The following is a 25944-nucleotide window of genomic DNA, read 5'->3' as shown; positions in this document are numbered from 1 at the left end:
AGTGCTGGAACCACCAAGTCCAACAAACACCTAGTGTGAGCTGAGGCTCAAATGTACCCCACAATTTGAGTGTGTGATGTTTATGAAATGATACTCTTACAAGATTGAGAGCCTGCACTGAAAGTGCGTAACTTAGTCACAGAACTTAGTCAAGTTCTAGAAGAGACAAATGCTGAGTTACCCCTTTTCCAAACTATAGCAGACGAATAATGACAAGATTGGGTGGCAAGCCAATGCCTGATGCCTTACTCAGCGCATGGGAAGAGCAATGGGAATTAGAATAAATAGGATACAAGAGCTAATCAACCTAAGGCTTTCAAAAAGCCCAACGGCTTTCTGTGTCACACTGCTGACAGGTTAGCCTCTGCCCAGGAGTGCTGGCCTCCATTGAGCTCCTTGATAGACAGAGCACTGCCACGGCAGGAAGTAGAGCGGTCCAGAGAGAGTCAGCAGTGACACACAGCTCCAGCAAGACAATGCAGCTATTCTCTAGCCTCCAAAAGTGTGGCTTCTAGCCGGGAACCACCTTCCTGAAACGTCAGCCCTCTGATACGTTCTCACACAGTAACTTTCATGGTCTCTTTCTGAACCATTTACAATAGTCTGTCATCTTCCTTACCCACCCCCACACACCACAGGCAGACCTGAAAACTCCATCCACACGTGCTTCATGCAAGATTGTTTCCCAATCAGACCCCTTTCTTTTCCAGGTATTCAAAAGACAAGATTCGTTTTCTTTTCTTCCATAAAAGACCTTCTGTTACTAAGAATAATTTCTCAGAATAAAAAAATACAAGGAAGAAAAATGGTATATAATCTAAACAAAGTCAAACCAAGACAGAATAGTGTAATTTATTAATCAGGAGTGAAAAGACAGCAAATTAATAACAACCTCCAAGCTGCTGCAACCAAATTTTATAAAAACATGTCCATTGAGATGCTCATTTATCTTTTCTCCCCCTAAATTCTTCAAATGTACCCAAACCAAACTAACATCCCCAGAAACTATGACACTTAGCAGGCCAGCAGTAGACTGCAGAGCTGTGCTCACAGGCTCATCTTGACAGTTAAAAACAAAACAAAAAAGTGGAGCTTTGAGGAAAGATTATGACCAGTCATCTAAATAAATCTGATCATTTTGAGAGAATGGTTTTCCTTCTTTAAATGGAAGGTGAGATTCTTCCCTATGTCAGGAATCTTATCAACAGCACACGTAAACTTCTAGCGTGCTATAATTTTCAAAATAGGCAAGAGTGCAAGGCTGACCTAAGCAAAGGAAATCTATGAATAAACAGACTGCATCCAAAGTCTAATGATGTGCTCAGCAGACCTTAAAAACTCTTCAGGACAACTCAGCGCCCCTCTGTAATAGCCCCAGCTCGCTTTTTACAATGATACAACTATTTGGGGGATAAAGAATGGTTAGGTCAATTTTGATATCTCTACTTAGTATAACTGTAAGTGGTAGTACATAGCTAGCTACATCTTTCAAATTGAAAAGTGTTGCTGTGTCATATTTAACTTTAGCCTAAGGACTAGGCTGTCCCTCCATAGGACTACAGCTTTGCAAATCCTGAGCACATACAGTGGAAACCAACAAAATGATATAAAAGTAGAGGGCTCTATTTACAAAGTATGGAAACAGCAGTGAGCTATCGCTTTCCTTTTCGATGTCTACTAAACTACAGTAAGATGGTATTCGTGTGATAGTTTTAATCAGAGGAAGTAATAGAGTGGGGGGTGGGGTGCAAAAAAAAATGCCATGATGACAGGTTGACTTTCTGCAACCCCAGAGGCCACCCTAGCAGATAGCAGCTTCTATGATAAGATGAGGTGACATGGTCTGCAGAAAGTACTCCTGGGACTCTGTCTAACCAGCTCAACAAGTTATTTCCCCACTGGGCTGCCCCGCCCCATCCCGCTCCACTCTCAATGTTCAGGTTGGTTTCACCTGCTGTCTAAACATTGCACAGTGCAAGCCAACCCCACCTCCAGGCATCATGGGAGAGTAAGAAGGAACCCATAAAGGGGCATTTAACATCTACGCTGCTTCAAGCCCCTAGCCCTCCACTCCACCTGCCCGTACCTGCTGAAGCATCTCTTCCGCGGCATTGAGTTTCACCTGGTGACCTTCCAGACACACTTCAAGGTCCCGAATCTTCTCTCCTTGGGCTTCCACTTGATCTGTGAGGACGCTCACCTGTTATAGAACACAAACAATAGTGAATAATCTGAACTGGGGGAGGAAGATGGGGGTAGTGGGGGCAGGGAAATCCTCACTGTTGGGTGGGCAAGCTGTGAAAGCAACCTATTCAGACTCACCTGACAGAAGGCCTCTTTTTTTAGGTGAATGGGGTTGAGGAAGCGTCCCAGAGAAAGGCAACTGCAGTTTGAATTTCACCTTACCCAGGAATCTTAGCCACTGCCTAAAAGGCCATGGTCACATTTCCTGCTCTAAGAGAGTCAATAGGAAACAGCTACCCAAGAGACAAGAGAGCTGCCTCTGGGCTGGACTCCTGCTCCTTGTGCCTCTAATAAGGCAGCCTGACTTCAAGACATATCTCAGCTCTTGGCAGGGCTCTGCCACCTCATGGGGAAGAGCGATTAAAACCTTTATGGGAACCAACCAATGACCTTACCTCTCTCATACGGGTGTGGGGACGGCTCACCTATCAAGCCAGTGTTTGGAAGCAATTAAGGAATGTAGGACATAAAGGGCATGTATTAGCACTGACAAAACTTGGCTCCAGAAAGGTTTCTGTGCTTTACAGGTCAAAACATGACTCTAAGTCATACAAACACCAAAGCCACACTGCACACATGTGGCAGAAAGAAGTCATCTTTCTAGGATTTCATTTTACATTTCACTTTCCTAAGATTGTCTATGGAAATACTAAGAAAAATACATTTACACAAAGGCATTTTGTTTATGCCCTAGATGCATACTATAACTGTTTTAGTAGCCTTTTCTATTAGCCAATTGACACCTAGGATCTATGTTTTATTTACTATGAGATAGTTCCATACAGGAAGATGAAAGATCACAGGTGACCTTCCAGAAAGGAAGAAATCAATGAACAGTAAATCAAGGTCTTCTTGGTTGAAGACATGGTCCTTCAAATATAGGTTATTCTCGTTAATTTCCCATTCTGTAATGATTAATGAAGCATGAAGAAGTTCATCTAAATTGATTTTTAAGTGTTTAAATGAATTTTATAAATTAGAAAGTTCCAGTTCTAGAAGATCGAGAAGAACCTGACTTTATACACTGTACTTCTAGACCCATATAATGAGCAAATGATTGAAACACTTGTATAAGTGTTGAAGCAGGGAGTGCTGACATTCCAATAATCCAAAGATGGTCTCCTTCCACCAACCAGGCCCATTTAAACAACACATTGGTGTATGGTTTTATTTTACTGTTAATATTTCTTAATTTTATGTATATGGTTGTTTTGTCTGCATATATGCCTGAATGTATGTATGTACAGTATCTTCAAGGACAGAAGAGGGTATAGATAGCCTGGAATTGGGACTGTTGTGGGTGCTAGGAATGGGACCCAGGTCCTCTGGAAGGACCATCAGTGTTGCTCACGGTTAAGCCATGCCTCTAGTTGCGTTGTTTGGTTTGGTTTTGGTCCTTGTCTCTGAATACTATCAGCAGCATTGTTCTTTTCTACTACTAACTTCTTTTCAAAAGAGTGGGATTTTGGGAAATGATTGTGCTTCCTGGGATTCAGGGTTTCTATTTGGGAAGGTGTTTTATAGTTGGTCCTACAGGGATTAACATTTATAGAGCAGCACCACATTTAAGGACCAGCTGGTGTAGGGTTGTGGACTAGTACAGGCCACACAGGTCAGCTTTACAGAAGACCAAAGACACGGGACTGCAGGATCTTCTGACCCTCACATCAATGCTATTGTTGAGTCAGGAAGTATGGAAAATGGCACTAAAGATTTTAGAACTTTATCTTCATTCTATGTAAATAAATACTTTTAAGCCCTATAAGTAAACATAAGTTTAGGTACTGGGAGGGGACGAAACAAATCTTGTTCTTCTACAAATAAACCCAGGAAAACTTATTCTAGGCCAAGGGTTCCTCTAACTCATTCATTGGACTCAATTGTATTGTGGATTATGCAAGAGGCTGTGCCCTGCAAGAATCCCCAAACCAGCTCCACAGGCCACGACTGAACAGGGCAGAAGTGAGAAAGGAAGAGTTGCTGATGACTCTGCCCACAGCTCCTGGCAAAACAGAAACCATCAGCATCAACTTTCACCTTTAATAGTCAACAGCTCCTCAAGTGTGTTCAGATTATTTAAATAGGGTTTAGTCAAGAATAAGAACATAAATGGAAAGGTAGCATTATTACATGAGACTTCTTCATTAATTGTAATCCCCTCTAAATAGCATTGTGTCATTTTAATCACAGAGGGTTCTAGTTCAAAAGCTTGCAATTTCGTACTCCTTGCTACATCTTTCATGAATCATGTCTCGGGGATGAAGTTTTAAACTGTATATACCTACCTCAAGGGACCTGAGCTATAAAAGCAGGCCCCTGCTACCACCAAGGGGGTTCCCACCCCTTCTTTTCAGGGACTCCAGCCACAATAGGCCCTTGCTGTTCTGTCCACACACCAAGCACACTCTACCTCTGTGGGTGATCTGGGCTGACCAGCTCCTTTGCCTGGAATGCACTCCTCCAGGTATCTGTGATTCCCTCCCTAGATTCTTCCTGCCAGAGAGATCCTGACTGCACATTGCTTATCTTGGTTTATTTTTCTCCATGGTACTTATCACTACCTGAAATATTTAGGTATTGGCTCAGGTTCATGTGCAATCTCTCTCTCTCTCTCTCTCTCTCTCTCTCTCTCTCTCTCTCTCTCTCTCTCCCTCCCTCCCTCTCTCTCTCTCTCTCTCTCTCTCTCTCTCTCTCTCTCTCTCTCTCTCTCACACACACACACACACACACACACACACACACACATTTTATTCACTGATATATCCACAGGATCCTAAACCGGTGTCTGACAAATTCAGATATTCAATTATTTTAAAAGTCAATGAAGCAAATAAAAGAGTAAAACTAGGTAACAAAAGTATATATTTGGTATGAGGTCAATCATTTTAAAGGAGGTTGGAGGGACACAGCCAAAGAACAGGTATTAACCTAATCTGCTTGATAGTCTCAGAATTTTCAGTTTCTGAAAGAACTTATTAATCTTATGTTTATAAAATAAAATGAAAATATAAAACAAGAAAGAAATAAGCATACTGTTATCTCACCATCTCTAGTGCTCCAAACTAAGGGCCACACCCTGGGGCCAACACCAGACCCTAACTGCCCCCATTCCTCCATTTCACCACTAGTCATCTGTTTGTGTGTGTGTGTGTATGGGATAAGGGAGGTCCTCACATCTCTGGCCTCAAACCAACTATGTAGCTTAGGCTGACCCTGAATTTCTGGACCTCCTGCTTCTACCTCCCAACTGCTGTGAGTACAGGTATGCAGCATCACAGAGCACTGGGGATAGAATCCAGGGGATGCATGCATTATTAGGCAAGCACTCTACCAACTGCATCCCCAGCCTCCATCACCAGACTTATTCATCATTCTCCAAGCTTTGTCAGAAGCCGAAATTAGGACATTAATCTCTAAACTTCCAAACTTTCTATTCACATGTGATGCAGAGTCCACCCTTAATACCCACTTTACTAAGTGTTTCTGTGCATTTGAGGGATAACACAGAGTTCCTGCTGTAGTGTAAGCTCTCTGGAAGAACGCCCATTGTTATATCCTACCAAGGAAACGTGGGCTTTTGAAAGCCAGAGGCTGTTTTGGTGTCCTCTCTCTATAAGAAGTCTCAAAGCTCTGCTCCTCTTATAGAGGCAAGAGAGCAAGCAAAGGCCTAGCTCATGCTACCAGATCTGCTTCCAAGTGACGTGTCTGCATCTAGCTTCAGACTCATGGACCTGATTCCATTAGCCTGCCCCCTGAGGCCTGGGGCACTCAAGGCTCAGCTTTATTAGTGACACAGGATGTACTCATCTCCCTTAGCAGACTTACAGGCTCCCAGATGACTGGGCCCATTTTGCTCATTGCTGGCATCTAGTTTCAGCCTGCCCACAGGGCTTGAAGTGTGCAGAGACAGATGCCTGGCAGCACAGGATAAATAAATGGATTCACAACACTTTCTAACAGAAGACTCCCTTTCCTGGGGAAGTGACAGAAGAAGAGGTCTCACCTGCAATATGAGGGACTCTTTATCTCCTTCTAGCCGTGCCAGGCGTTCCTGGTAGGTTTCATTACTAGCAGCACTGTGGTGATTTACCTGGGACTGAACAGGGAAAATAACACAATTAAAGAGCTACAAAAACACTGCCTTCTTCCAAATGTAGTAAACAATATATGATTTATAAAGACAGTTTCTGTGATGCTGTGTGCAAAACAAATCCCAGAACAGGAAACCTGATTTCAAGACAGCTCAGAGGACCAGACCACATGCCATTAAAAGGCGTATCCTAGAAGATGGTGAAACCACCCTGATGACCTCACACCCTTGGCTGCAAGGGACTGAGAGATTCCAACCAAGTAGAAGGGCTTGACCTGATGGGCTGGGGCATGCTGGGTCTGGTTCCACCGGAAGCAGTCTATGAAAGGTCTGCTCTGGGTGGAGACTAGAGTAAGCACCACTTGCCAAGGATATATGTTGGGGGGAAAGGGGAATGATCTTGGACTCCTCAACTTTTCCTGCCAGGGTCCTGCAGACTCACTATACTCTATACATCACAGTCATATAGAGAACCTAGGAAGCCAAGGTCCACTCCAAATGGAGCCATGATAAGAGCATTGCCATATAGTGTATCTCAGCAGCGCTTAAGCTGACAGCAAAAAGCTGCAATGACACAGTTTTGAGAGGAATCTAAGTAACACCTAGAGGATCTCAAAGAGTGGATGTGAAAGAGAGGGAAAACAATAAATGCAGAATAACTAGAAGCTAGAAAGAAAAGGAAAGGGAGGGGCTACAAAGTGGTAGAGGAGGAGAGGCTCCCACTGTCCTGAGCCAGATACAAAAGCGTCACTTTATAGGGTTTAGCAGGGAGTTGGGGGGAAGAGCTCACCCGTGTTTACTACCTCCATGCTGAATAAAAGGCTAAAACCAAAAGTCTACAACTAGCTGTGCAGAGGGTTACCTGTTTGAAAAAGTAGATCTCCTTGCTCAGTGGGAAAGCGGTTATCCTGATAATCTGGGCTGGTCTAGTGACAGGGATCAATTCCTGAAGGTGTTTATCACCAGAGAAAAGCACAATTGTGCAAAAGGGCAGGTCAGAGAGGCCCAGGGTTGACCCACCTTATCAAGAAATTTATCTCCCCCTACCTTTCAACTTGGAGAATGGGCTCTCCAACCTTGCTCTGTGAGGAAGGGCACCTCCTCAGCCCTTCATTCCAGGTGATAGACAAGTGACAGAGCCACTCCCAACCTAGAACACTAAGCATTTTGCAAAATGGATCCTCACTAGATAGAGAGAAGCACTGGGTTTCTGTTGAAGGGACAGAAGTGGCCTGCGCCTAGGGCACTTCCCAGACATCTGTAACAGACACAGTTAAGATGGCACATGGCACCTGGTGACACCACCGTCCTTCCTTCCAGTCCAGCTCAAACCTGCACCATCTCATCCACTGTTATAGACTCTCTTCTTTGTCATAGACAAAGGGCCTTCATTATTACAATGGCTTCTTTGTGGGTGGCAGTTCACGGTTGCTTGAGTGGCTGATACTCTAGGTACTCCCACATGGCAGACTCTCCCCAGCCTCCAGCTGATACTCTGGGTACCCCCACATGGCAGACTCTTCCCAGCATCCAGAGCTGGGTCACAAACAGCACTTTTTTTTTTCCCTGAACTGGATAAGAAGACAGCTCTTAGCAGGATACATTCTCTCTCACTAAAGGGCTCATAATGGGGCTTTTCAGAAGACAGAAAGGGAAGTTGCTAGTCACCCAAATGACAATGCATGTTTGATTCCAAGGCCAAAACCACCACATTTATAAATGACACTGACCATCCAGAGAGTCACAACTTGTCCAACAGGAAGTAGATAAGAGAGGACCAAGGGCTAAGGGTAGATCTGGCCATGAGACTCTAGCAAATCCCCATGGCCACTGTGCTGTATTCAGTTATTTACAGTCTGTCCCACAGTGACTGCTACAATTTTATGTTCCCTTTGTTTCTTGCCCAGGACTAGGTAGAACTATTCTAGGTGGTCAGTTTGATTTGCTAGAACTGACACACACACACACACCCTAAAAAATAAAAATTGTTTTGTCTTGCCTTGTTTTGTGTGAGACAGGGTTTCACCATGTATCTCACTGTGTAGGCCAAGCTGGTCCTGAACTCATGAACTCATTGCAATCCTTCCTTAGCCTCCCGAGTCCTGGGATCACAGGCATGTACCACCAGGCCCAGCTGTTAGCATCTATTTTTAAATACAAGCCCAACTTTCCTATACCATCAGTAAGGTCCAGTCACCACTGACAGCTTGCAGTACTCTACAAAACCAGAATGGCTCTGCCTGGGAGACCAGAGATAACTCAGAAGCCTCTCTTTTCCCAGCACTTCTTGCAGAGGCACTACTTAGTCACTTGCCAGCAAACTGAAGGTGGATGCTATCTCTTTGGCTGGATCGTACATCTGCTCCCTTCAAACCTACCAATTAAGGGTTCCCATGGGAAACCAGTTTGCATGATGCCCACATCCTACCTCACTCTCTCTGACTTTGCTCCTGGATCTTTGTGTGATTCCCCTATGTGTGCCACAGATCCCCATGTCCTTATATAGTAAAGGCTCTTACTCTCCCACACTGTTGCTACAGACACCACGCCTGAACTCTGACCCCCAACGGTGAGAGGCCTGGGAAACCCAGACAGGTGGCACTCATAAACTCAGGTGGTTCTTGCATAGATAATCTGCTGTCTGGGCCTCTGGTGGTTTCTGGGAACAGTGCCTACCAGCTGAGTTGACAACAAAAGTCATTCAAACCAGTCCCTCATCATAATACAAGGTCTACCTATATAGGCACCTGCTGTGGCAGCCTTTTATACTAACCCAAAAGTCATGACAAGAAAATAAGTTAGTACAGAAAAATGCCTGCCACGCAATTACACAGTAGGAATCGCTGCAGCTGCAGGTCAGTCTATCGGCAGCAGAAGCAGAAGGAAGACAATGTGTTAAAAAGCGTCATACACAGGAAGCTGAGAGACTGAGTAAGGAGGATCATAGGAGGCCAGCCTGGGCTACATAATAAGATCCTGGCAGATGGATCAGTTCTAGAAAATCAAACTGACCACCCAGGAGAGGTCTACCTAGCCCTGGGCAGAAAAGGAATTGCTCATGTTTTCAGAGAGACTTTGTGTATTGGGATAAACTATGTCTAGGACGATACTGTAAACAGAGCTCAGTAATAAAACTCGTTGCTTTCCTGAGATGCTTACAAAATAGACGGGAGGATAAACCCACAGCAAAGGTCACAGCAGCTCTGGGAGATCAACACAGTATTATTGTCCAAGCAAGGAACCCTCAGTACACATCAGGCCTTTGCAGAGCAGAAGCCAGGCATTGCTCACAGTACTTCACACACAATCATTCAAGTATTTCTTCCTATGAACATTATTTTTATACCCATTTAACAGATAAAGATCTATGGAGCAAGTAGATCAGATACTCAAATTGCTATGTAGTAAATTAGTATGCATTCTGTTGTATACTATAGGCTTAATTTGGGGATAGCTCAACTGTAAAATTTGGTTTGGGTATTGTTTTACTGACTGTGTGACTACTCTCACAATTGGAAAATGTCTGTAGGGGAGTAGTTAAACAAAAGATGTCTCGTCCATAATATGAACCACTTCCTTGCAGCATTTAAAACATGAGGCTCATATTTATGCTTAGCATAGAAATACAGGATGGGTAATGAACAAAGCAAAGTACAAAATTGGCCTCTCGGCTCGATGATGAAATGCAGTACAACTCCACTGCTACTGACATGTGTAAGAAACAGAGAGATGTTTCCAGGCTACCTCACAGCTCTGCAGCAGTATTTTCTCCTGGGGAAGCAGTAAAGCTACAGAAGGGCAAAGATGAGATAAAAGTCAGTGAGACTTCAGACAAAGTATTTGAGTTTCTTAAAACAACAACTACTTCTTCTTCTTCTTCTTCTTCTTCTTCTTCTTCTTCTTCTTCTTCTTCTTCTTCTTCTTCTTCTTCTTCTTCTTCCTCCTCCTTCTTCTTCTTAGCCTGACAAAGTTGCTCAGAGGGTAAAAGTACTTGCTGCCAAGCCTGATGACCTGAGTTTGATCCTCAAGATCCACATGGTAAAAGGCAAAAGCCCCGACTCTTGAAAGTTGTCCTTTGCTCTCTATATGTGCAACCATGTTGTATGATAGATACAGAGAGAGAGAGAGAGAGAGAGAGAGAGAGAGAGAGAGACTGACTGACTGCCTGTAAGTTGAGACAATTACCTAAAAATATTGGAGAGGAAGCGAGCATCTGTATGAAACTTAGACTGTGGAAGAACATTCCTAAATCCCTTACATTTGGACTAAGGAATGCTGTATACAGTAAAACATACCACCCCCATCACATCACTGAATTAAATTAAAACAAGGAGTGAAGGGTCTCTAAAGACTTCTTGTATGCTTGTCATCAAGAACTTGTAAAGTTTCTCTATCATCCTTAAAGACAAACCACATCTGTCCTTTTCAAAGACAGGGTAAAGACTGGAATTCAGGGACTCAATACCTTAAAATTCAAATCTCAGAGGCTGGAGAACTGGCTCATTGGTTAAGAGCACTTGCTGCTTTGCCAAAGATCCAGGTTCATTTCCCTACACCAAAATTAAATGCTTACATCTTGTAACTGCAGATCAGGAAATCTGATGCCCCCTTCTGGCCTCCACGGGCACCTTCATTCATGTGCTATACAAGCTTAGGTGCAGACACTCATACATTCACATAAAGCAAAAAATTTTAAATCTTTAGAAAAAAAAAAAAACCAGAAACCTCAAATCTCATAGAGGCAAATTACAAGACAAGGAGAGCCATCCTTTCAACAGCTTCCCTCGGGAACAGGAACAACACGCTTCTTCTCTTAAAGGTCATCTCGTTTTCTACAGGATTGGCTGGTACCACTGGGGCTGAACAGGGCTAGCCAACACACACCTTGAGTAATAGCCTAAGGGTGGGCTGTTTCTAAACACACCAGTATGACAGGTTTTATGAAGGAATGGTGCCATAGACGGTATTTTTTTTTGGCTGGAGATCTTGAGATGTATCCTGATAGTTGATCGGGCTCAGCTATTAGAAGAGCAGCAGTCAAGGGATAGACAAAGCTGATGTGTGTCCAAAAGGCTAGCAAGATTCCAGCAGTAGTAGTATCTACATAAAGAAGATTTTGGGTCTATACAAGAACACTGAACAAACAGGATACTGTTAAACCCCTTACATCTGTCCCTGGGGATCTAAAATGATTACTTTTAAAAAAAAAGAATTGTTTAACTTATTTACTTTTTATGTGTATGAATGTTCTTTCTGCACATATGTCTCGTATACCACATGTGTGTCTGGTGCCCTTACAGGTCAGAAGAGGGTGTCAAGATCCCCAGGAACTGGAGTAACAGATAGTTGTAAGCTGCTATGCAGGTTATAAGAATCAAGCCCAGGTCTTCTATGAGAGCAAGCACTCTTAACCACTGAGCCACCTCTCCAGCTCCCAAGTGTTTACTATGGATAAGTTCTTCCTGCATAGAAAGCTTGAAATTGAAGGCAAACTCAAGAAATCAAGTGACTTTTTACATCTCGTAGGACACTGCATTTTTAGCTAGTGATGAGGCTATCAGGGGTACTTAGGTTTCCAAAAAGAAACTTCCCATATTTGTGAGAACCTCAGACTATGCAACTTCCCCTTGTTGTTTTTCTAAGGAAAAGAAATGAAGAAAGCTTGGATTAATTACTCTTGGCTAAGGATCCTTCTCAACTCTGGTTTAATGGAATCAGCACTTGTCCAATGTGAGCCAAGAGCATCACCTCTATTGTAGCCAGGAGTCATGAGTTATAAAGGAATAACCACAACAGAATAGGAACGGGGAAGCACACAAACCAGGAAAGAAAAAAGGAAATAATGAAAAGAAAGAGGAGAGATGGTGGGAAAGAGAGAGAAGGAATGAGGAGAGGAGAAAAGGGAGAGAGAGGAGTGAGGAGAGGAGAAAAGAGAGAGAGAGAGAGAGAGAGAGAGAGAGAGAGAAAGAATGAGTCATCCAAACGACCAAGATGGAGTTCTCCCAGTCTATGTGTAAAAGCAGAGCTGTATCCTGAGCCCTCCTGTTAGTCCTTGCACTTGTTCAAGCTGAGTTTCTGTTATTTGTAACCAAAAGCCTTGCTAATGCTCTGTTTGGCCATGATCACTGAAGTTTACTGCTCTAAAAACAGACTCCTAGGAAGGAAGCCCTGCAGTTTGTATAGAATAGAAAAGTACAAAGGAATTCTGACTCCCCTTGCTGGATTTGCTTGGGCTGGTAATTTTTAAAATCAGGCAGAAAGTTCTAAAACCACTGTAGCTAAAACCAGGATTATCATATCAAGGGCTAATGTGTGGCTCTGGGCGTGTTTATGTAGGATGTACTGGGATTAAAGGGGCAGTGAATCTCCTTTGTGTGTGGAAAGGCTGGCTTTCTATCCACCACCTGTGTGCCTCCAGGAAGGTGAAGACGGAGATGAATACAAGAATAAACTGACCTAGAGGCATGGACTAGGGTGGGGTGGGATAAGGAAAAAACAAAGAAGAGAACAAGAAGTAAACAGAAACTAAAGTGGACTGGGAGATGTACACTGGTAGGTAAATGAGAACATAAGCCTGCCTGAGAAAAAGGCTATGCCCAAAGAGCACGCATCCTGCACAGCTGAACACATGGGCGGGTCTGGCAACTCTGAGACTCAAAGCCGCAGGTTCTCTAGGCCCCATCCACTGTCCAACTGAACTTCAAGGCAGAGGAGCCCTAATATGTTACGGGGGCTTCCACATTCATTCTCAGAGTTCCTACTGCCCCCTCCTCAGCTGTCAGAAGACAGACTGGGACAATTTAGGAGCCAGGCTGCCATCTCAAGCAAGTCGCCTCATCTCAGATACCCAGTTCATTCAGTAAAAACATGATTGTCCAAAGAGCAGTGGGAGCCACCTAGGTGGTCCACATATGAAGCCTGTGGGGCTAAAGTGTAGATGCTCTCAGAGCAGGCAGCTTTCACAGCTCCTCAGCATTGTGAACAGCCCTGAATGCTCAGAAGAATATTGGAATCATTTAAATGGCGTTGTCTAACTAACCCCAAGACCAAGGTTCGGTTAGAGGATGTTAATCCCCACTCCTCAGAGTTTCAATTAGCTGGGAGGAACAAGAACAAGAAGTATTTCTGACTAGGACATCTAAGAAGTATCTATAACAATCCGTACAAACAACACACAGGAACAATAAATAACCAAATGTTTCAGGCTGGAAAGGAAAATAAGAAAGGCCTGAATGGCCACACAGAACGCACGGCTGGCCAAGGACTGGAGTCATGCCTCTGGCACACACAGCTGATGACACACTCACTTTTTCACTGCCCTGAGAAGGTGCCTGTGGTTTGAGTCAGATCTTCATGGCCACATTTTTTTCCTCTTTACAAACACTTTGCTGTGCACGCTAAGTACTCTGTGCTACATACATGTTTATAATAATACAGTAAGAATTCTAGTATTCATAAAAGCTGAAATTTGAGGGGCTAGCGGATGGCTTGGAAGGTAAACTGAGTTCTCCATGAAAGCATGATGACCTCGGTTCAGGTCCCCGGGACTCGTCTCAAAAGCTAGGCAAGGCTGAGCACATGCCTACAACTCAAGGTCTGGGAAGCAGGAGTGAAGACAGGAGAACTGTTGAACCTTGCTGGCCACCAGCGGAGTCAAAACCCCATGAGCTCCAGGTTCAGTGAGGGATGTTACCTCAAAGGAATAAGGTGGAGAATTGAAAGACAGCATAACATTTAACAATACCATCTAGGTGCATAGTCATAAACACTTTTAAATATATATATATATATATATATATATATATATATATATATATATATATATCAGAGTTTACTTCTGTTGTAATCTAGACTTTAGGTCAGCTAAATCACACTGCTACTACCACCACCACCACCACCACCACCACCACCACCACCACCACTACCACCCACCCCCATCCATGCATCTCTTCAAAGTCATTACTAACTTTAGTGGGTTATTAGATTCTATGATGTCTGCTTGTCCCTAGCTCATTCCCTCTACTATGATCTACTAGGGATCCAGCTCTTTATGGAGTTTTAGATGGCCTTTGAGTGTTTGATGCCATGGCCTGGGTGAAACAGAATCCCAAAGACATGACTCTTCTAGCCTGTCCAGTATCTACTGGGAGAGCCTAGCCTTCATTTAATACATGTTCTGGTACATTCTCAGGGATTCTGGGTAAGAACAGTTCTGCATCATTCCTTGATTGGCACATCTAAGAGACTACCATGAGTGCTGCACTTGACTGAGTTTAGTGACTGATCAAATGGAGCAAAGCAGATGCCATAAGAGGTACCATTGGAATGTAGGCGAAAACTAAGGACATCATTGGTATGTGGAAAATCCCTTTCACTTTCAGAGACAAGAGCTGCTTTCCAAAGCTACTTCTTTAAGGCTGTGAGAGTACATCTGTCCTCCTGTCTTGACATCAAGTATCAAGGTCTCCTGGCTGAGCAATTCGGAGCCCCATTTCCTTCAGCACTTCCCATAAGCCCTGTATTGTAGTTCCAAGATTCCTGTTATGGAGCACACACTGCTCCAACTGGTCAGACTATGTTTACTTATATCAAAGCACTTTATCTGTAAATATACTGAGATTTTGAGTACATCTCACTGGGCAGTTTCTTGAAAAAAAAAAAACAAAACAATTTATTGTAACAATGTCTTGCTGTATAATTCTAGGCTGGCCTTGAACTTATGATCTTCCTGCCTCATCATCCCGAGTGCTGAAATTAGAAGCAGGTACTACTATGCCCAATTCGTTCTTCATTAGCCACTTAGATAGCATGTGCTTTAAGATGAATGTGAAAGCAAAAGAAAACAGTTCTTACTTCCAGGCTGAGGCTGCCTAGACAGAAGAGCATGCCAAGTCCTAAAGGTCAAGCGTCAAAGAGTCACAGTGCTTCAGGGTTTCAGGAGAAATGTCAGAGCCACTAAAACTATAGCTAAATTTCAAAAGCTATACTGTAATGGTTAATGTATAACTTGACAGGGTCTAGAATCACTTTGGAGACAGACTTCTGGCATGTCTGTGAGGGAGTTTCTAGACTGTGTTAACCGAGGGAGGAAAACCTGTCCTAACTGTGGGCAGCACCATCCCTTGGGCTGGGGGTCCAAGAATGAATAGAAAGGGAAAAGGTAGCTTTTTCTAAGTTCTTGGAACTTGAACTCAGGTCCTTGAGCTTTCATTGAAAGCCTGATTTCCTCCTGAGCCATCTCCCCAGCCGCCAAATTCAGGATTTCATGATAGTCACTTAAAGCTATTGAAATTCTTATTGCAATCATTATAAACTGTATTTGTCTTTCTCTGCTTCCTGACTTTGGATGCAATGTGAACAGCTACCTCATTCTCCTACTGACATATCTTCCCTGACACAGTGGACAGCATCTGCAAACTGTGAGCCAAGAGAAATCCTCCCATCCTTAAATTGTGTGGAACAGGTATTTTCTCATAAAGTAAAGAAAGGTACCAAACACAACCATTCCGTGCAAGCCTTTAAAAACAGCAAACACAGACCTTAGGGAAATCCTGCCTGGTACTGTAAACCTGGCCAACTTCATGTCACTGGTGAGGTCATGGAACCAGGAAGAAAGCCTACTATTGTCAATTTCCTAAACTAATGCAATTCCCAACTATATCCTAAATACCTATCCTTTTATCCATAGCTAAAGGCTAACTCTCAGGCTTTATCAAAGAAGCTTCTTCGCACAGCAACCACAACTGTTCAAAAAGCAAAGAACAACCGACCATGAGGTGCCCATCCCCAGTTCATATATCTACAATAGAACCTCTATGTTACCCAGGTAACCAAACAATATGGGTACAGTCCTGCTCATAGAAAACTATCCCCCACATTTCTTCATTTGCTAGAGGTCATAAACCTCATTTACTCCCAAGAAAACTACTTTCTCTACTGTACCATCTTATCTTTGGTACAGAGGTAAACTGCAATTCGAACGTAGACTGGAAGCAGACTCTAGCTACCATCCGTCCAGCAAAGATGATCCTAGCCTAACCTTGAGCCTTCTGCCTTTTTCTATTTGGTTGGGATTCTCATCATCCAATGATGATGATGTAAATACCCACCTTTAGGAAATCTAGCAGATTCACAAGTAATGAATTAAATAGCTTCTTGGTTAACCAACATTCGTGTCATCATCCTTCACTCATGCACTTATTCAATGACTAAGATATTACTGAGCATTTTAATAGGTATAATAAATACCATCAGAGAAAGTTGTGTTTGTACAGCAATAGCAAGGACCTAGGGAAGGGATGAATAAATAAATTTCTATCTTCAAAAGGCAGAATAGACTTTGTAGAGGAGGCCCCACTTACAGGATTAAGTCTGAGGCAATAAAAAGACTTCTGGGAGAACGGCCTTGGAGATGGCCTTCCCAAGACAAACAGGCTTTCTTTGAGGCCATGATAATCACTATCCTTCAGACATTATGAATTCCACAAGCTTTCTAAGCAAAGGGTGGAGTGAGTCTCCGAGTAACATGCATTTGGAGAGAAACACATGTGATTTACTAAGATCTCTTCCCAAAGCTATAAACATGGCTCAGCTCTGGCTACTGCTGAATGTCCTTTCGAGGTAGTTGGATGCATAAGGAACTCAAAGCATGGAGCTGGAGAAGTGGCATTTGTATATGTGTGCTAATACCATGTGAAAAGGGATGCTGAAACCAGGAGGAAAAGAGGAGACTCTGAAGGCTTCCTTCATATTGCCAGTTCCAGTAGACAAGGAGACTCCTTATTGAAAACTCCATCAGAGAGAGGGCAGTATCACTAAGTGCTGGAGTTGGGGGTAGAATGAACACTGTGTTTTAGCCATCTGAAGGCACCATAGTTAATTGCCTGGTGCCTCCTAGACAGCTAAGCCTTTACAGGAAGGACAGAAGCCCTACAAGGTCCTCAAGCAGGTGAAGGTAGGGACTAGAATGGTAGGTTAGTCAGTACTATGCTCACCCAACATGCATAAGGCCCTGGGCTTGATCTCAGGGTAGCATAAACAGGGTGTTGGTGGCACATACCTGCCATCTCAGCACTTGGGAAGTAGAGGCAGGATGACTGGGAAGTTCAACATCATCAATCAGTGATTAGTTTACGACCAAGTTCGGCTACATGAGACTTTAAAAGGCAGAAATTCAGGAAAAAAAATGGACAGAAAAGGTTGCTTTAAAATACATATAGCAGAGGCATCATAGCGGGGAATTTTAAAGGTGACTCTAGGGACGAGGGCAGTGTGCTCACAAGTGGAGGAAAGGAGGAAGAGAGACAAGGCCAGCATGGTCTACAGAGTGAGTTCCAGGACAGCTAAAGCTACACGTACACATACATACACACACACACACACACACACACACACACACACACACACACACACACATGGTCTCAAGAAAAAAAGAAAGAAAAGAAAAACTGTTTAAAACTGTTTCCTTCAAGAGCAGTGGATCAAGCAGGGAGCCACTGAGAGAAGAAACAGAAGACTTGAAAGAGCTGGAGCAGACACTGGGGTAGCCTTGGTTAAGAGAGAAGACCCCAGCCTCAGAAACAGAAGGAGGTTCAGAAGTAATAGCTGTGAGCATGGACCATGGTTACACTTTGAGAAAGGAAAGAAGATGAAAGATTCATCTCAATTTGCCCCTCATCCTGTCCCCATGAAGTCAGTAATGACATCCATTGAGAGGAGACACGAAGGAGCTACCACAGAAGATGGGACACAAGTACAAAGCTGTCATGGGATGCCTAAGAAGGGCTGCTACCCCATCAAACTACTGATGTCTATGCTGCTATTATGTACCTACTAGGCACTCAAGCAAAGGCCCTGGCAAGATGCCACTTCACATGATTCCACTAGGTAGAGGGGTTGTTGTCTCTCAATAAGGAAGAAGCAGACAGAAGTCATGAGTATAAGTAGTCAGAGATAGCTAAATTCTAGCTCCTAAACTATACTGGGGAGCTTGGTAGGCAGGTTTATTGTGTATGTTAGCTACAAACTGTCGGTAGCCATAACAACTGTAAACGGCAGGAGCCCCTAAGAAACTGCACATTATAGTCGGCTGCACAGGTTTGAAAAACCTACTCAGAATCAAGGTTGGGCAAGTGGCTCTGCAGCAACCAGAAGTTGTCAAATGATGACATCGATCATCCCACACCTAGCATCTGTGACATGCATTCTAAGTACTTTACGTGTGCTGAATTATTCATTTCTATTTTACAGTCAGAGAAGTGGAGTTCTGGGGAAGTTATATACATTGTCCAATGTCCCCAAAGGTAAGATATGAATGCAGGGAGTCTGGATCCATGGTCTGTGCTGTTAACCAGTAGATGTGGCCTATCACAGGAGCTGTTGGCTATATCTTTAAGGACCACCACAGTCTATATGAATGACAGGTAAGTCAGGTAGGTACCTGTGTGTCTGTCTTCACAGCTCTTCTAATCCAAGTGACCACACTACCAGATCAACCATTTGAGTTTTCAATGGCATAGAATAAGGTTTCACGTTTATAGCTTAAATGTGTTCACATTTTACTACTGAACTAAGGTAAACTGCATGGCACCCTCAGGTGGTTCTGTTTTGTGACTGACTGTAGGGTGGAGATTTTCTTACACACTCCTGGTGTTGAAGTCAGGCGGCAGTGTGAAATCACTCACACCACTGTTAGAGCTCTCTTCCTGGGAAAATGAACTCCTGTTCAGAGGGCAGTGGGCTAGTCCCACAGACACTGCTGGGAGCAATCTTCAGATACTCCTTCATAGTAGTGTGGGTTGGACCTTCTGATCTCAGTGCAGGACACATAGGAACTGTTAATGAGTCAGGGACCAGACAGCTGAGAGGGATGAGGGCCTCTGGGGACTTGTAGCAGGAATGTCCTGGTGCTTAGGCTTTGTCTGTTCAAAGAATGAACTGGAGGGTGAGCTCTTGGTAGCTATTTTAGCAACCACCATTCTTTCCTGCTCCCCTTTTCACTTTCTCCTTCCCGCTAATTGCATCTCAACACAGTGAGTTATGTTCTGACTTCTCTTGGGCTTGGTAAATGAGGGACTGGTTTTAGTTGACCCCTATAAGCCATTACCCTCTTCCTGAGGTCAAAGGGTAAGGCTCCTTCCTTCGAGGTGCACTAGCTCACAGTTCAAACAGGTATCTCTTCTTCTGGAACCTACCTTGTATGCATGGAAGAATCAAAGAGACAGAATCAAAATTGAAGGGTCAGAGAAAGCTGTCCTCTGCACAAGCGCATGAAAATGTGGTGAGAGCTGGACACCTGGTCTGGGGGGTCCCGAGAGGGACTAGGTCAGTAAAGGAGTGGTTGCAAACACGGGGCCGAATGGAACCAGATAAAGAAGGTAGGAATTAGAGAGAAAAACAGATGAAAGAAAACCTCAAAAATAAAAGATAAAACTGTAAAAAATAAAAACAGAAAATATATACTTGGGGGTTACTGAAGCATGGAATGAAAAAAGTAGGTTGAAAATGGATTGGGACAAAAGCCTGAATGGAGATGCTCAAGAGGCTGCATTTTCACTTCCGGACTGAAGGTGGGTCCCAGAGACTCATGGCCAAGTTCACACATAGTGAACTTGGTTTGGGGAGATTAAAAAATCTGACACAAGGATTTGGAATAAAGAAGAGAACCAATCTACCACAGAATATATCTTTCCATTGAGTATGTCCAATACTCAATGTTTGATTTCCTGTTGTTAATAACTCTTTGAATCCTGAAAGCAAAGGAAACGTATTTGCCATGGGTCCCGTGAGGGGTTCCTGAAGTTGTCACCTGGGTCAGAGTCCACCCACAAACTTTACAGGCACCAGGACTCATATCCTATGTCTTGGAGCAAACAGAAATGCCTCATTCTACCTGGTGGAAAGGACTGGTTCCTAAAGACAGAACCTCTGACAAGGACTAGTCACACCATCCGTACAGATGTGGCCCCTACTATCCCAGGCCCACAATGACTCGTAAAGCCTCTCAATTAAAGGCTTCATTTTGGAAATGAGGAAACAAAGACCAAATGGTAAGTAGGCTTTCTAGCTCTCTCCGGGAGTGTGGCTTTTTAAAAGCTTAGGACAGTGCCAACGTTTGCCAAAATGTCTGGTTATCTCAGCATGCTCTCTGGTGGCTGAGATGTCCTACTCCCTGCAAAGGTTGAGCACAGACAAGATTTCTGTTGCATTCTGAACCAAATATTGATTCTCTGCATATCTGGCAAAACTGATGAAGGGACAGGACCAAGACACAGAGAAAATGGTTCAAGTGCCCAACCACTAAGATACCAGCAATCACCATGCCCTCAGCCTTTCTTGGGCTTAGCTAAATGAAGGTTGTCACTAGCTGACTATCAGCCACCCAACTCTCTAATCATGTCTCAGCTGCTTCACTTTCCCAACACATTTTACCATACACTACATCACAGTTACAATAATCTTCTCAAAATACAAGTTAGACCTCACGCTGGGTCCCATGTTGCCTCCTCACTGCAAGCCCCATCATTACAAACCACTGTCACCCATGGCCCCTACATGGCCGTCACTTTTTTGTGTAATCTGGCATCTGCCTGCTTCTACCCACCACGACTGAGTCCAGCAACAATGGTTTTCTCTGTGTTGAAATCCTACGGACTCTCTTGCCTTGGGACCTTTGCACATGCACCACCCACTTTTACTTTGGCTGGAATGTTTCTCATGCCTTTTTCCACCTGACTCGATACTTCTGCTCCTTTGGGTTTTTGTAAAGTGCCATTTCCTCAAAGAGGGCTCCTGGCCCTCTTCTTCAATCACCAACAGTCCTCCTGAGCCTTCCTTCCTGCCCCCTTGTAATCCAATGTTTATTTCCTGGGTCTGTGTGACCTCCATTCCACTAAGGTGGAGGAGATTCGTTCGACATTGCTCACTGCTGTACACACAGTACCAGGAGATCAGTATTTGCTAAGGAAACACTGCGGCTGCAAAGAATACATATAAAAAGCCAGCCCGCCCGCCAGCCAGCCAGCCAGCCCGCCAGCCCAGTGCCTGGGAGCTGGACAGTGAAGAGCTATGTGTCCCTTCCAAGCAGGACACTTCCTGTCCTTCCTTCTACAGTTACAATGTCAAGCCTCTTATCTGTCAGGTGCTTTTGCCCTTCCTCCCTCTCAAATAAACATATTCAGCCTAGAATCCCTCAGTGTGAACCCATCGTAGAAGAGAAGGACACTGGAGCTCTGAGTAGAGTGCCATCCAGCCCCCAGGGTTCATTCATCCCTCACTCACACCCCACACAAATGCCTATGCCCCCAAAGAACTGGCACCAACAACTTGCAAAAGAAATCCTGGGCTTCAAAACACTGCAGAGAACTGCCCTGGAGCTTTCCTCCGGAAACCCAGAGGCTCACCGGGCTGGCAACAAATATACCCTCTGCTCCGGATAACATCAGGGCTGAGAATGAGTTAAATGACTTCCGAACTCAGGCATTTAAGATAGCAGCAGCTTCCTCTCTGTGTCCTGGAACCCAAAGGCAGTGGACACACTTTTCTGGTCACAGAGTATGGAGACCAAACTCTTAAGTTTGAGTGCTTAAGAGCCAAAGTTAAAATAACCTAACTTTCCTCGCTGTAGTCTAGCCTTCCAGTACAGAAGCTCATTCACTAGGCTGTCAGGGCAGAAACAAAGGCAGCTGCCTGTTTTCTCCCTTGGTGTCTATAATTAGATTCTCATGAAGAACTTGGCCACAATAGGGCTCACTGGACAAATACCTCCCCCTATTACACACACACACACACACACACACACACACACACACACACACCCAAAACACCCCAAAGTGCCTCTTCCCTTACTCATCTCCAGATAGACCCAGACAAAGCAGCCAGTCACTTACCCTCTTCAGCCATGAGAAATGCTTGTAAACATCAATGTCCCCATCCATTCTGGGTACCCATGTCAGCAGTTAGAGTCCTTGGTTGAGAAAAAGCCCTCTTTTCTGGCTGGAGCCCAAGCCCTCTCCTCCTCCCTGCCTCCGCCCCCTCCCCCGCAGGAACAGCAAGCTGTGTTCCAGTTTCCCCACTTCTTCCCTGGCCTGGGTCCTGTAGCCTTTCTTTCCCTAAACGGCTCAGATACACAAGACTCAGACTTGACGGTGCTGCTCCAGGGTCCTCCCCCACCGCCCCCACAGAAGGCAGGCAGGCAGGCAGGCAGGCACACAGACACATAGACACACACACAGACCAGGACCGACTTTGAGTCCTTCGGAGCAATAAAACCTCATCAAAAGGGGGAGGCAGAAGTTGTAAACACACATACACTTGAACAAGTACACGCACTCACACATTGGCAATGGGAACCTTCTCAGTGATAATACCAGAGCCTGCCAGAGGGAAACAGTCCGGAAGAAAATGCCTTGTCTGGCTTCCCCTTTCTGGAGTGGCTGGAACTCATTACCGAGAGCCCCCGATTTCCTGTCTCTGCTTCACTCTGCATTTACCCATAGGCTCCCAGCTGCTCTCAGTTTATTTGGGACTTGGGAGACAACTAAAAATAAGCACCACTCCCCAAGGAGCCTGCTGGTTCACACACACACACACACACACACACACACACACACACACACCCAACACACACAGAGAGAGAGACAGACAGACAGAAACACACAGAGACAGACAGACAGACAGACAGACACACACACACACACACACACACACACACACACACACACACACAGAGACAGAGTCAGAGGGAGAGGGGCCCCATCCTTGAAGCCCACACCTACCCTTTTAGATAGGCCATAGGTTGTGCCCCTATGAAAGCCTGGGTTTCCAAAAAGGATAGATCTAGAACCAGCTCCTGTCTCAGCTCTGGGCTCAGAGATGTGCCAGGCCTAGGTAGGGTGACTGCTGTCATTTGCACTGCTGGCACTATCCAGAGACCAACTGCTACAAGCTCAAGACCTTTACTACTGGCTCCCTCAGGGAATGCTGCTCTGGGCTGTGAGCCACTACTGCCAGGGTCCTCCAGGTCACATGCCACCCCAGGGATTACTGTTTCAGTAACTTCCCCGACTGCCTCCTGGCTATCTTCACTTCTGTAGGACCTGCTTTAGAGAGCAGGGAGATAGAGACTTGGGGAGTGGCTGCAGGTAAGAAGTTAGCCCAGGAAAGCTCAGAGTGGTCACATGCTGGCTCTCCAGGGTGCCCCTTTAAGACTCTCCAGATGCCACACCTCCTTTCCTCATACTTTAACATCTTCTTTGAGAGCTCCCCTTAACACAGCTTTTCTCCCTTGCCCAACCCTTAATGTGTGGCCTTTGGCTAGGACAGATTATGAAAGTGATCTTTGATGTGGGTGTAGTGGGAATGGTGGTTACATGCAAAGGCTCTGTACTCAGCTGTTTGTCGTGAATGACTTGCAGACGCATATCATGTGACTGCTAAGGCCTTCCGGTATCTTTCCTGGAAATCCCAGCATAAAGCAAAGACTCCACTGAGCGTCAATAGCCCCCTCAACATGACATTAATATTCACTACTGCACACAAGCCAAGTCAGAAAAACAGGGCACAAATAAGGCTAGCAGCAAAGCCACAGATCAGAGGCCAGGGGAGGAAGGCTCTAGCAGGCAGCTGGCATGAAGGGAGGAGCAAATTCCTGCAGACACACCCAGATCAGAGGGCAGAAGGAAAAAGCAGGCTTACTGCCCTGCCAACTGCCCTGCTGTGATCTCTGGATCCCTCCCCTTACCCTGGTCTAGTCCCAGTGTGGTCTAAGAGCCACCATCCCCACCCAATGTTGTTTTCTTCTACTGGACCTCAGTACAATGTGTCAAGAATACAGAGATAGGGAGGCGAGATATATATGTGTGTGTGTGTGTGTGTGTGTGTGTGTGTGTGTGTGTGTATAACACACACATACAGAGAGAGAGAGAGAGAGAGAGAGAGAGAGAGAGAGAGAGAGAGAGAGAGAGAGAGTCTAGGAACCTGGCAAAGTCAAATGAAGAAGGTAAGCTAACACTTGCTCTGCACCAAGACAAATGAAATGAACTCCCTGCCCAGAGTAGATAAAGACTTATCTTTCACGGTACGTAATAATAAAGGTGTGCAGAGGCTAGGGAGCTGATTTGGAGTGATATCCCACTCCCTGAAGATAAGGGAAACTTGTGCTTCCCAGAGAGGGGCTTAGTGCCTGCCTTTACTTTTGCTAGAAGAAAAAGTCAGGAATGAAGCTGTAAGAAGTTACTTCTCATTAACCACTAACTTAGCTCCTGGGAGACGTGGCTCAGATGCAGCAGGACGGAGAGCATCCCCTGACTACTCTTCCTCAGCTCCTTCCCAATACATCCCAGCCACCCATTGCTGACTAGAGTGCTCCTCCCCAGACCCTAGGGACTTCCAGTCCACGGCAAACCACAGCTGACAAGGTTCCACTGCACCAGACCCAGACTGTGCGAAGTGCATCTTATTTCTAATTTCTTTTAACTTTCATGCCTAGTTAAATTCTTGTTACACAGAAAGGGTTTAAGCATTCTCAGAATGAAAGAATGAGGCTCAAACAGAGAGACTAGCAAAAACTAATATTCTACTTAGATAAAAATAAGGGTGTGATGGCCTCTTTGCCTAGTAACTCAACTGGTGTCTGATGGCCTAGGGCTGGTGGAGAGGAAAGGAGAGGGAGAGAAGCTGGGGAGCTCAGCTAAACTTTTGGCACTTTTAGATGTCTGAAAACAGCAGCTCTTGCCCACATCTAACTGTTTCATGGAACACACCAAGGCATGATTTATTTATTGCACTCGAGCCCCTGAATCCACAAAATCACACCCCAAAGGATCTGGAGCAGAGCATGCACGCACGGCTGACAGGAAGGACAGGACTGGGGATACCTGAGATAGTTGAACACAGGAACTTTAGGTACCTACAACTCCAAGAACCCCCAGGAGCTCAGCTAGAGCTCCCTCACAGTACTGCAGGTGAACCCAACTATACCACACCCACCCCAAAGGCCATCTTGGTCAGGGGTGCCTTTTTGGTAGTCTACAGATTTCAATAAATCAGATAAGCCCATAAATGCATTCATAATATTCATAATATATATACAAAGCATCAACTCCCCATGGCTCTCTATGAGTCTAAAGCTGGTTTTTATCATAGTATCAAATATTCTCTCTCTCTCTCTCTCTCTCTCTCTCTCTCTCTCTCTCACACACACACACACACACACACACACACACACACACACACACACACGGGAACAGCCTGGCTTAGCTGGCCTGAGTTTGGACTTAGCTTGCCCTTGATATTTCAGTGAGGTGGGGGGTGCATTCATGTCTGTACTGTACTGCTCCTTCATGGAGGTGCAGGGGGCATCAGGACAAGAGACAAATTCTGTCATACTTGACTGCTATCTGTAGTCGCAGCCAATGCTAAACTAAACTGTGGCTGAGCCGGTAAAACCTCATTTATAAGTGCAGAAAATTGATTTTTTTATCATTTCCATATCATAAAATACTCTTGTGATTTTTCTTCAGTTATTAAAAAGAAAAAAATCATTATTAGCTGATCCAGAGGCATAATAAACAGGCAATAGGCCAAATACTGGGCAAAGTTCACAAACCAGT

At 44.6% G+C, this 25944-nt stretch overlaps 1 protein-coding gene across 26 annotated transcripts in view; it reads right to left on the bottom strand.

The window, feature by feature from the left end:
* Window positions 1–25944, bottom strand: part of Ppfibp2 (PPFIB scaffold protein 2) — a 149714-nt gene that overhangs the window by 57648 nt on the left and 66122 nt on the right. For 9 of the 26 annotated variants that reach the window (NM_001100582.1, XM_087559481.1, XM_087559483.1 and 6 more), the window contains 2 exon segments: window positions 2087–2200; window positions 6248–6340. In NM_001100582.1, the coding sequence (NP_001094052.1) occupies window positions 2087–2200; window positions 6248–6340 (207 nt within the window). 26 annotated transcript variants of the gene reach the window in all.

This window comes from Rattus norvegicus, chromosome 1 (assembly GCF_021556685.1).
Source record: "Rattus norvegicus strain SHRSP/BbbUtx chromosome 1, alternate assembly SHRSP_T2T, whole genome shotgun sequence".
Classification (NCBI taxonomy): domain Eukaryota; kingdom Metazoa; phylum Chordata; class Mammalia; order Rodentia; family Muridae; genus Rattus; species Rattus norvegicus.
Note: the sequence above shows the minus strand (reverse complement) of the source record. Positions and strands in the feature narration are given on the sequence as shown.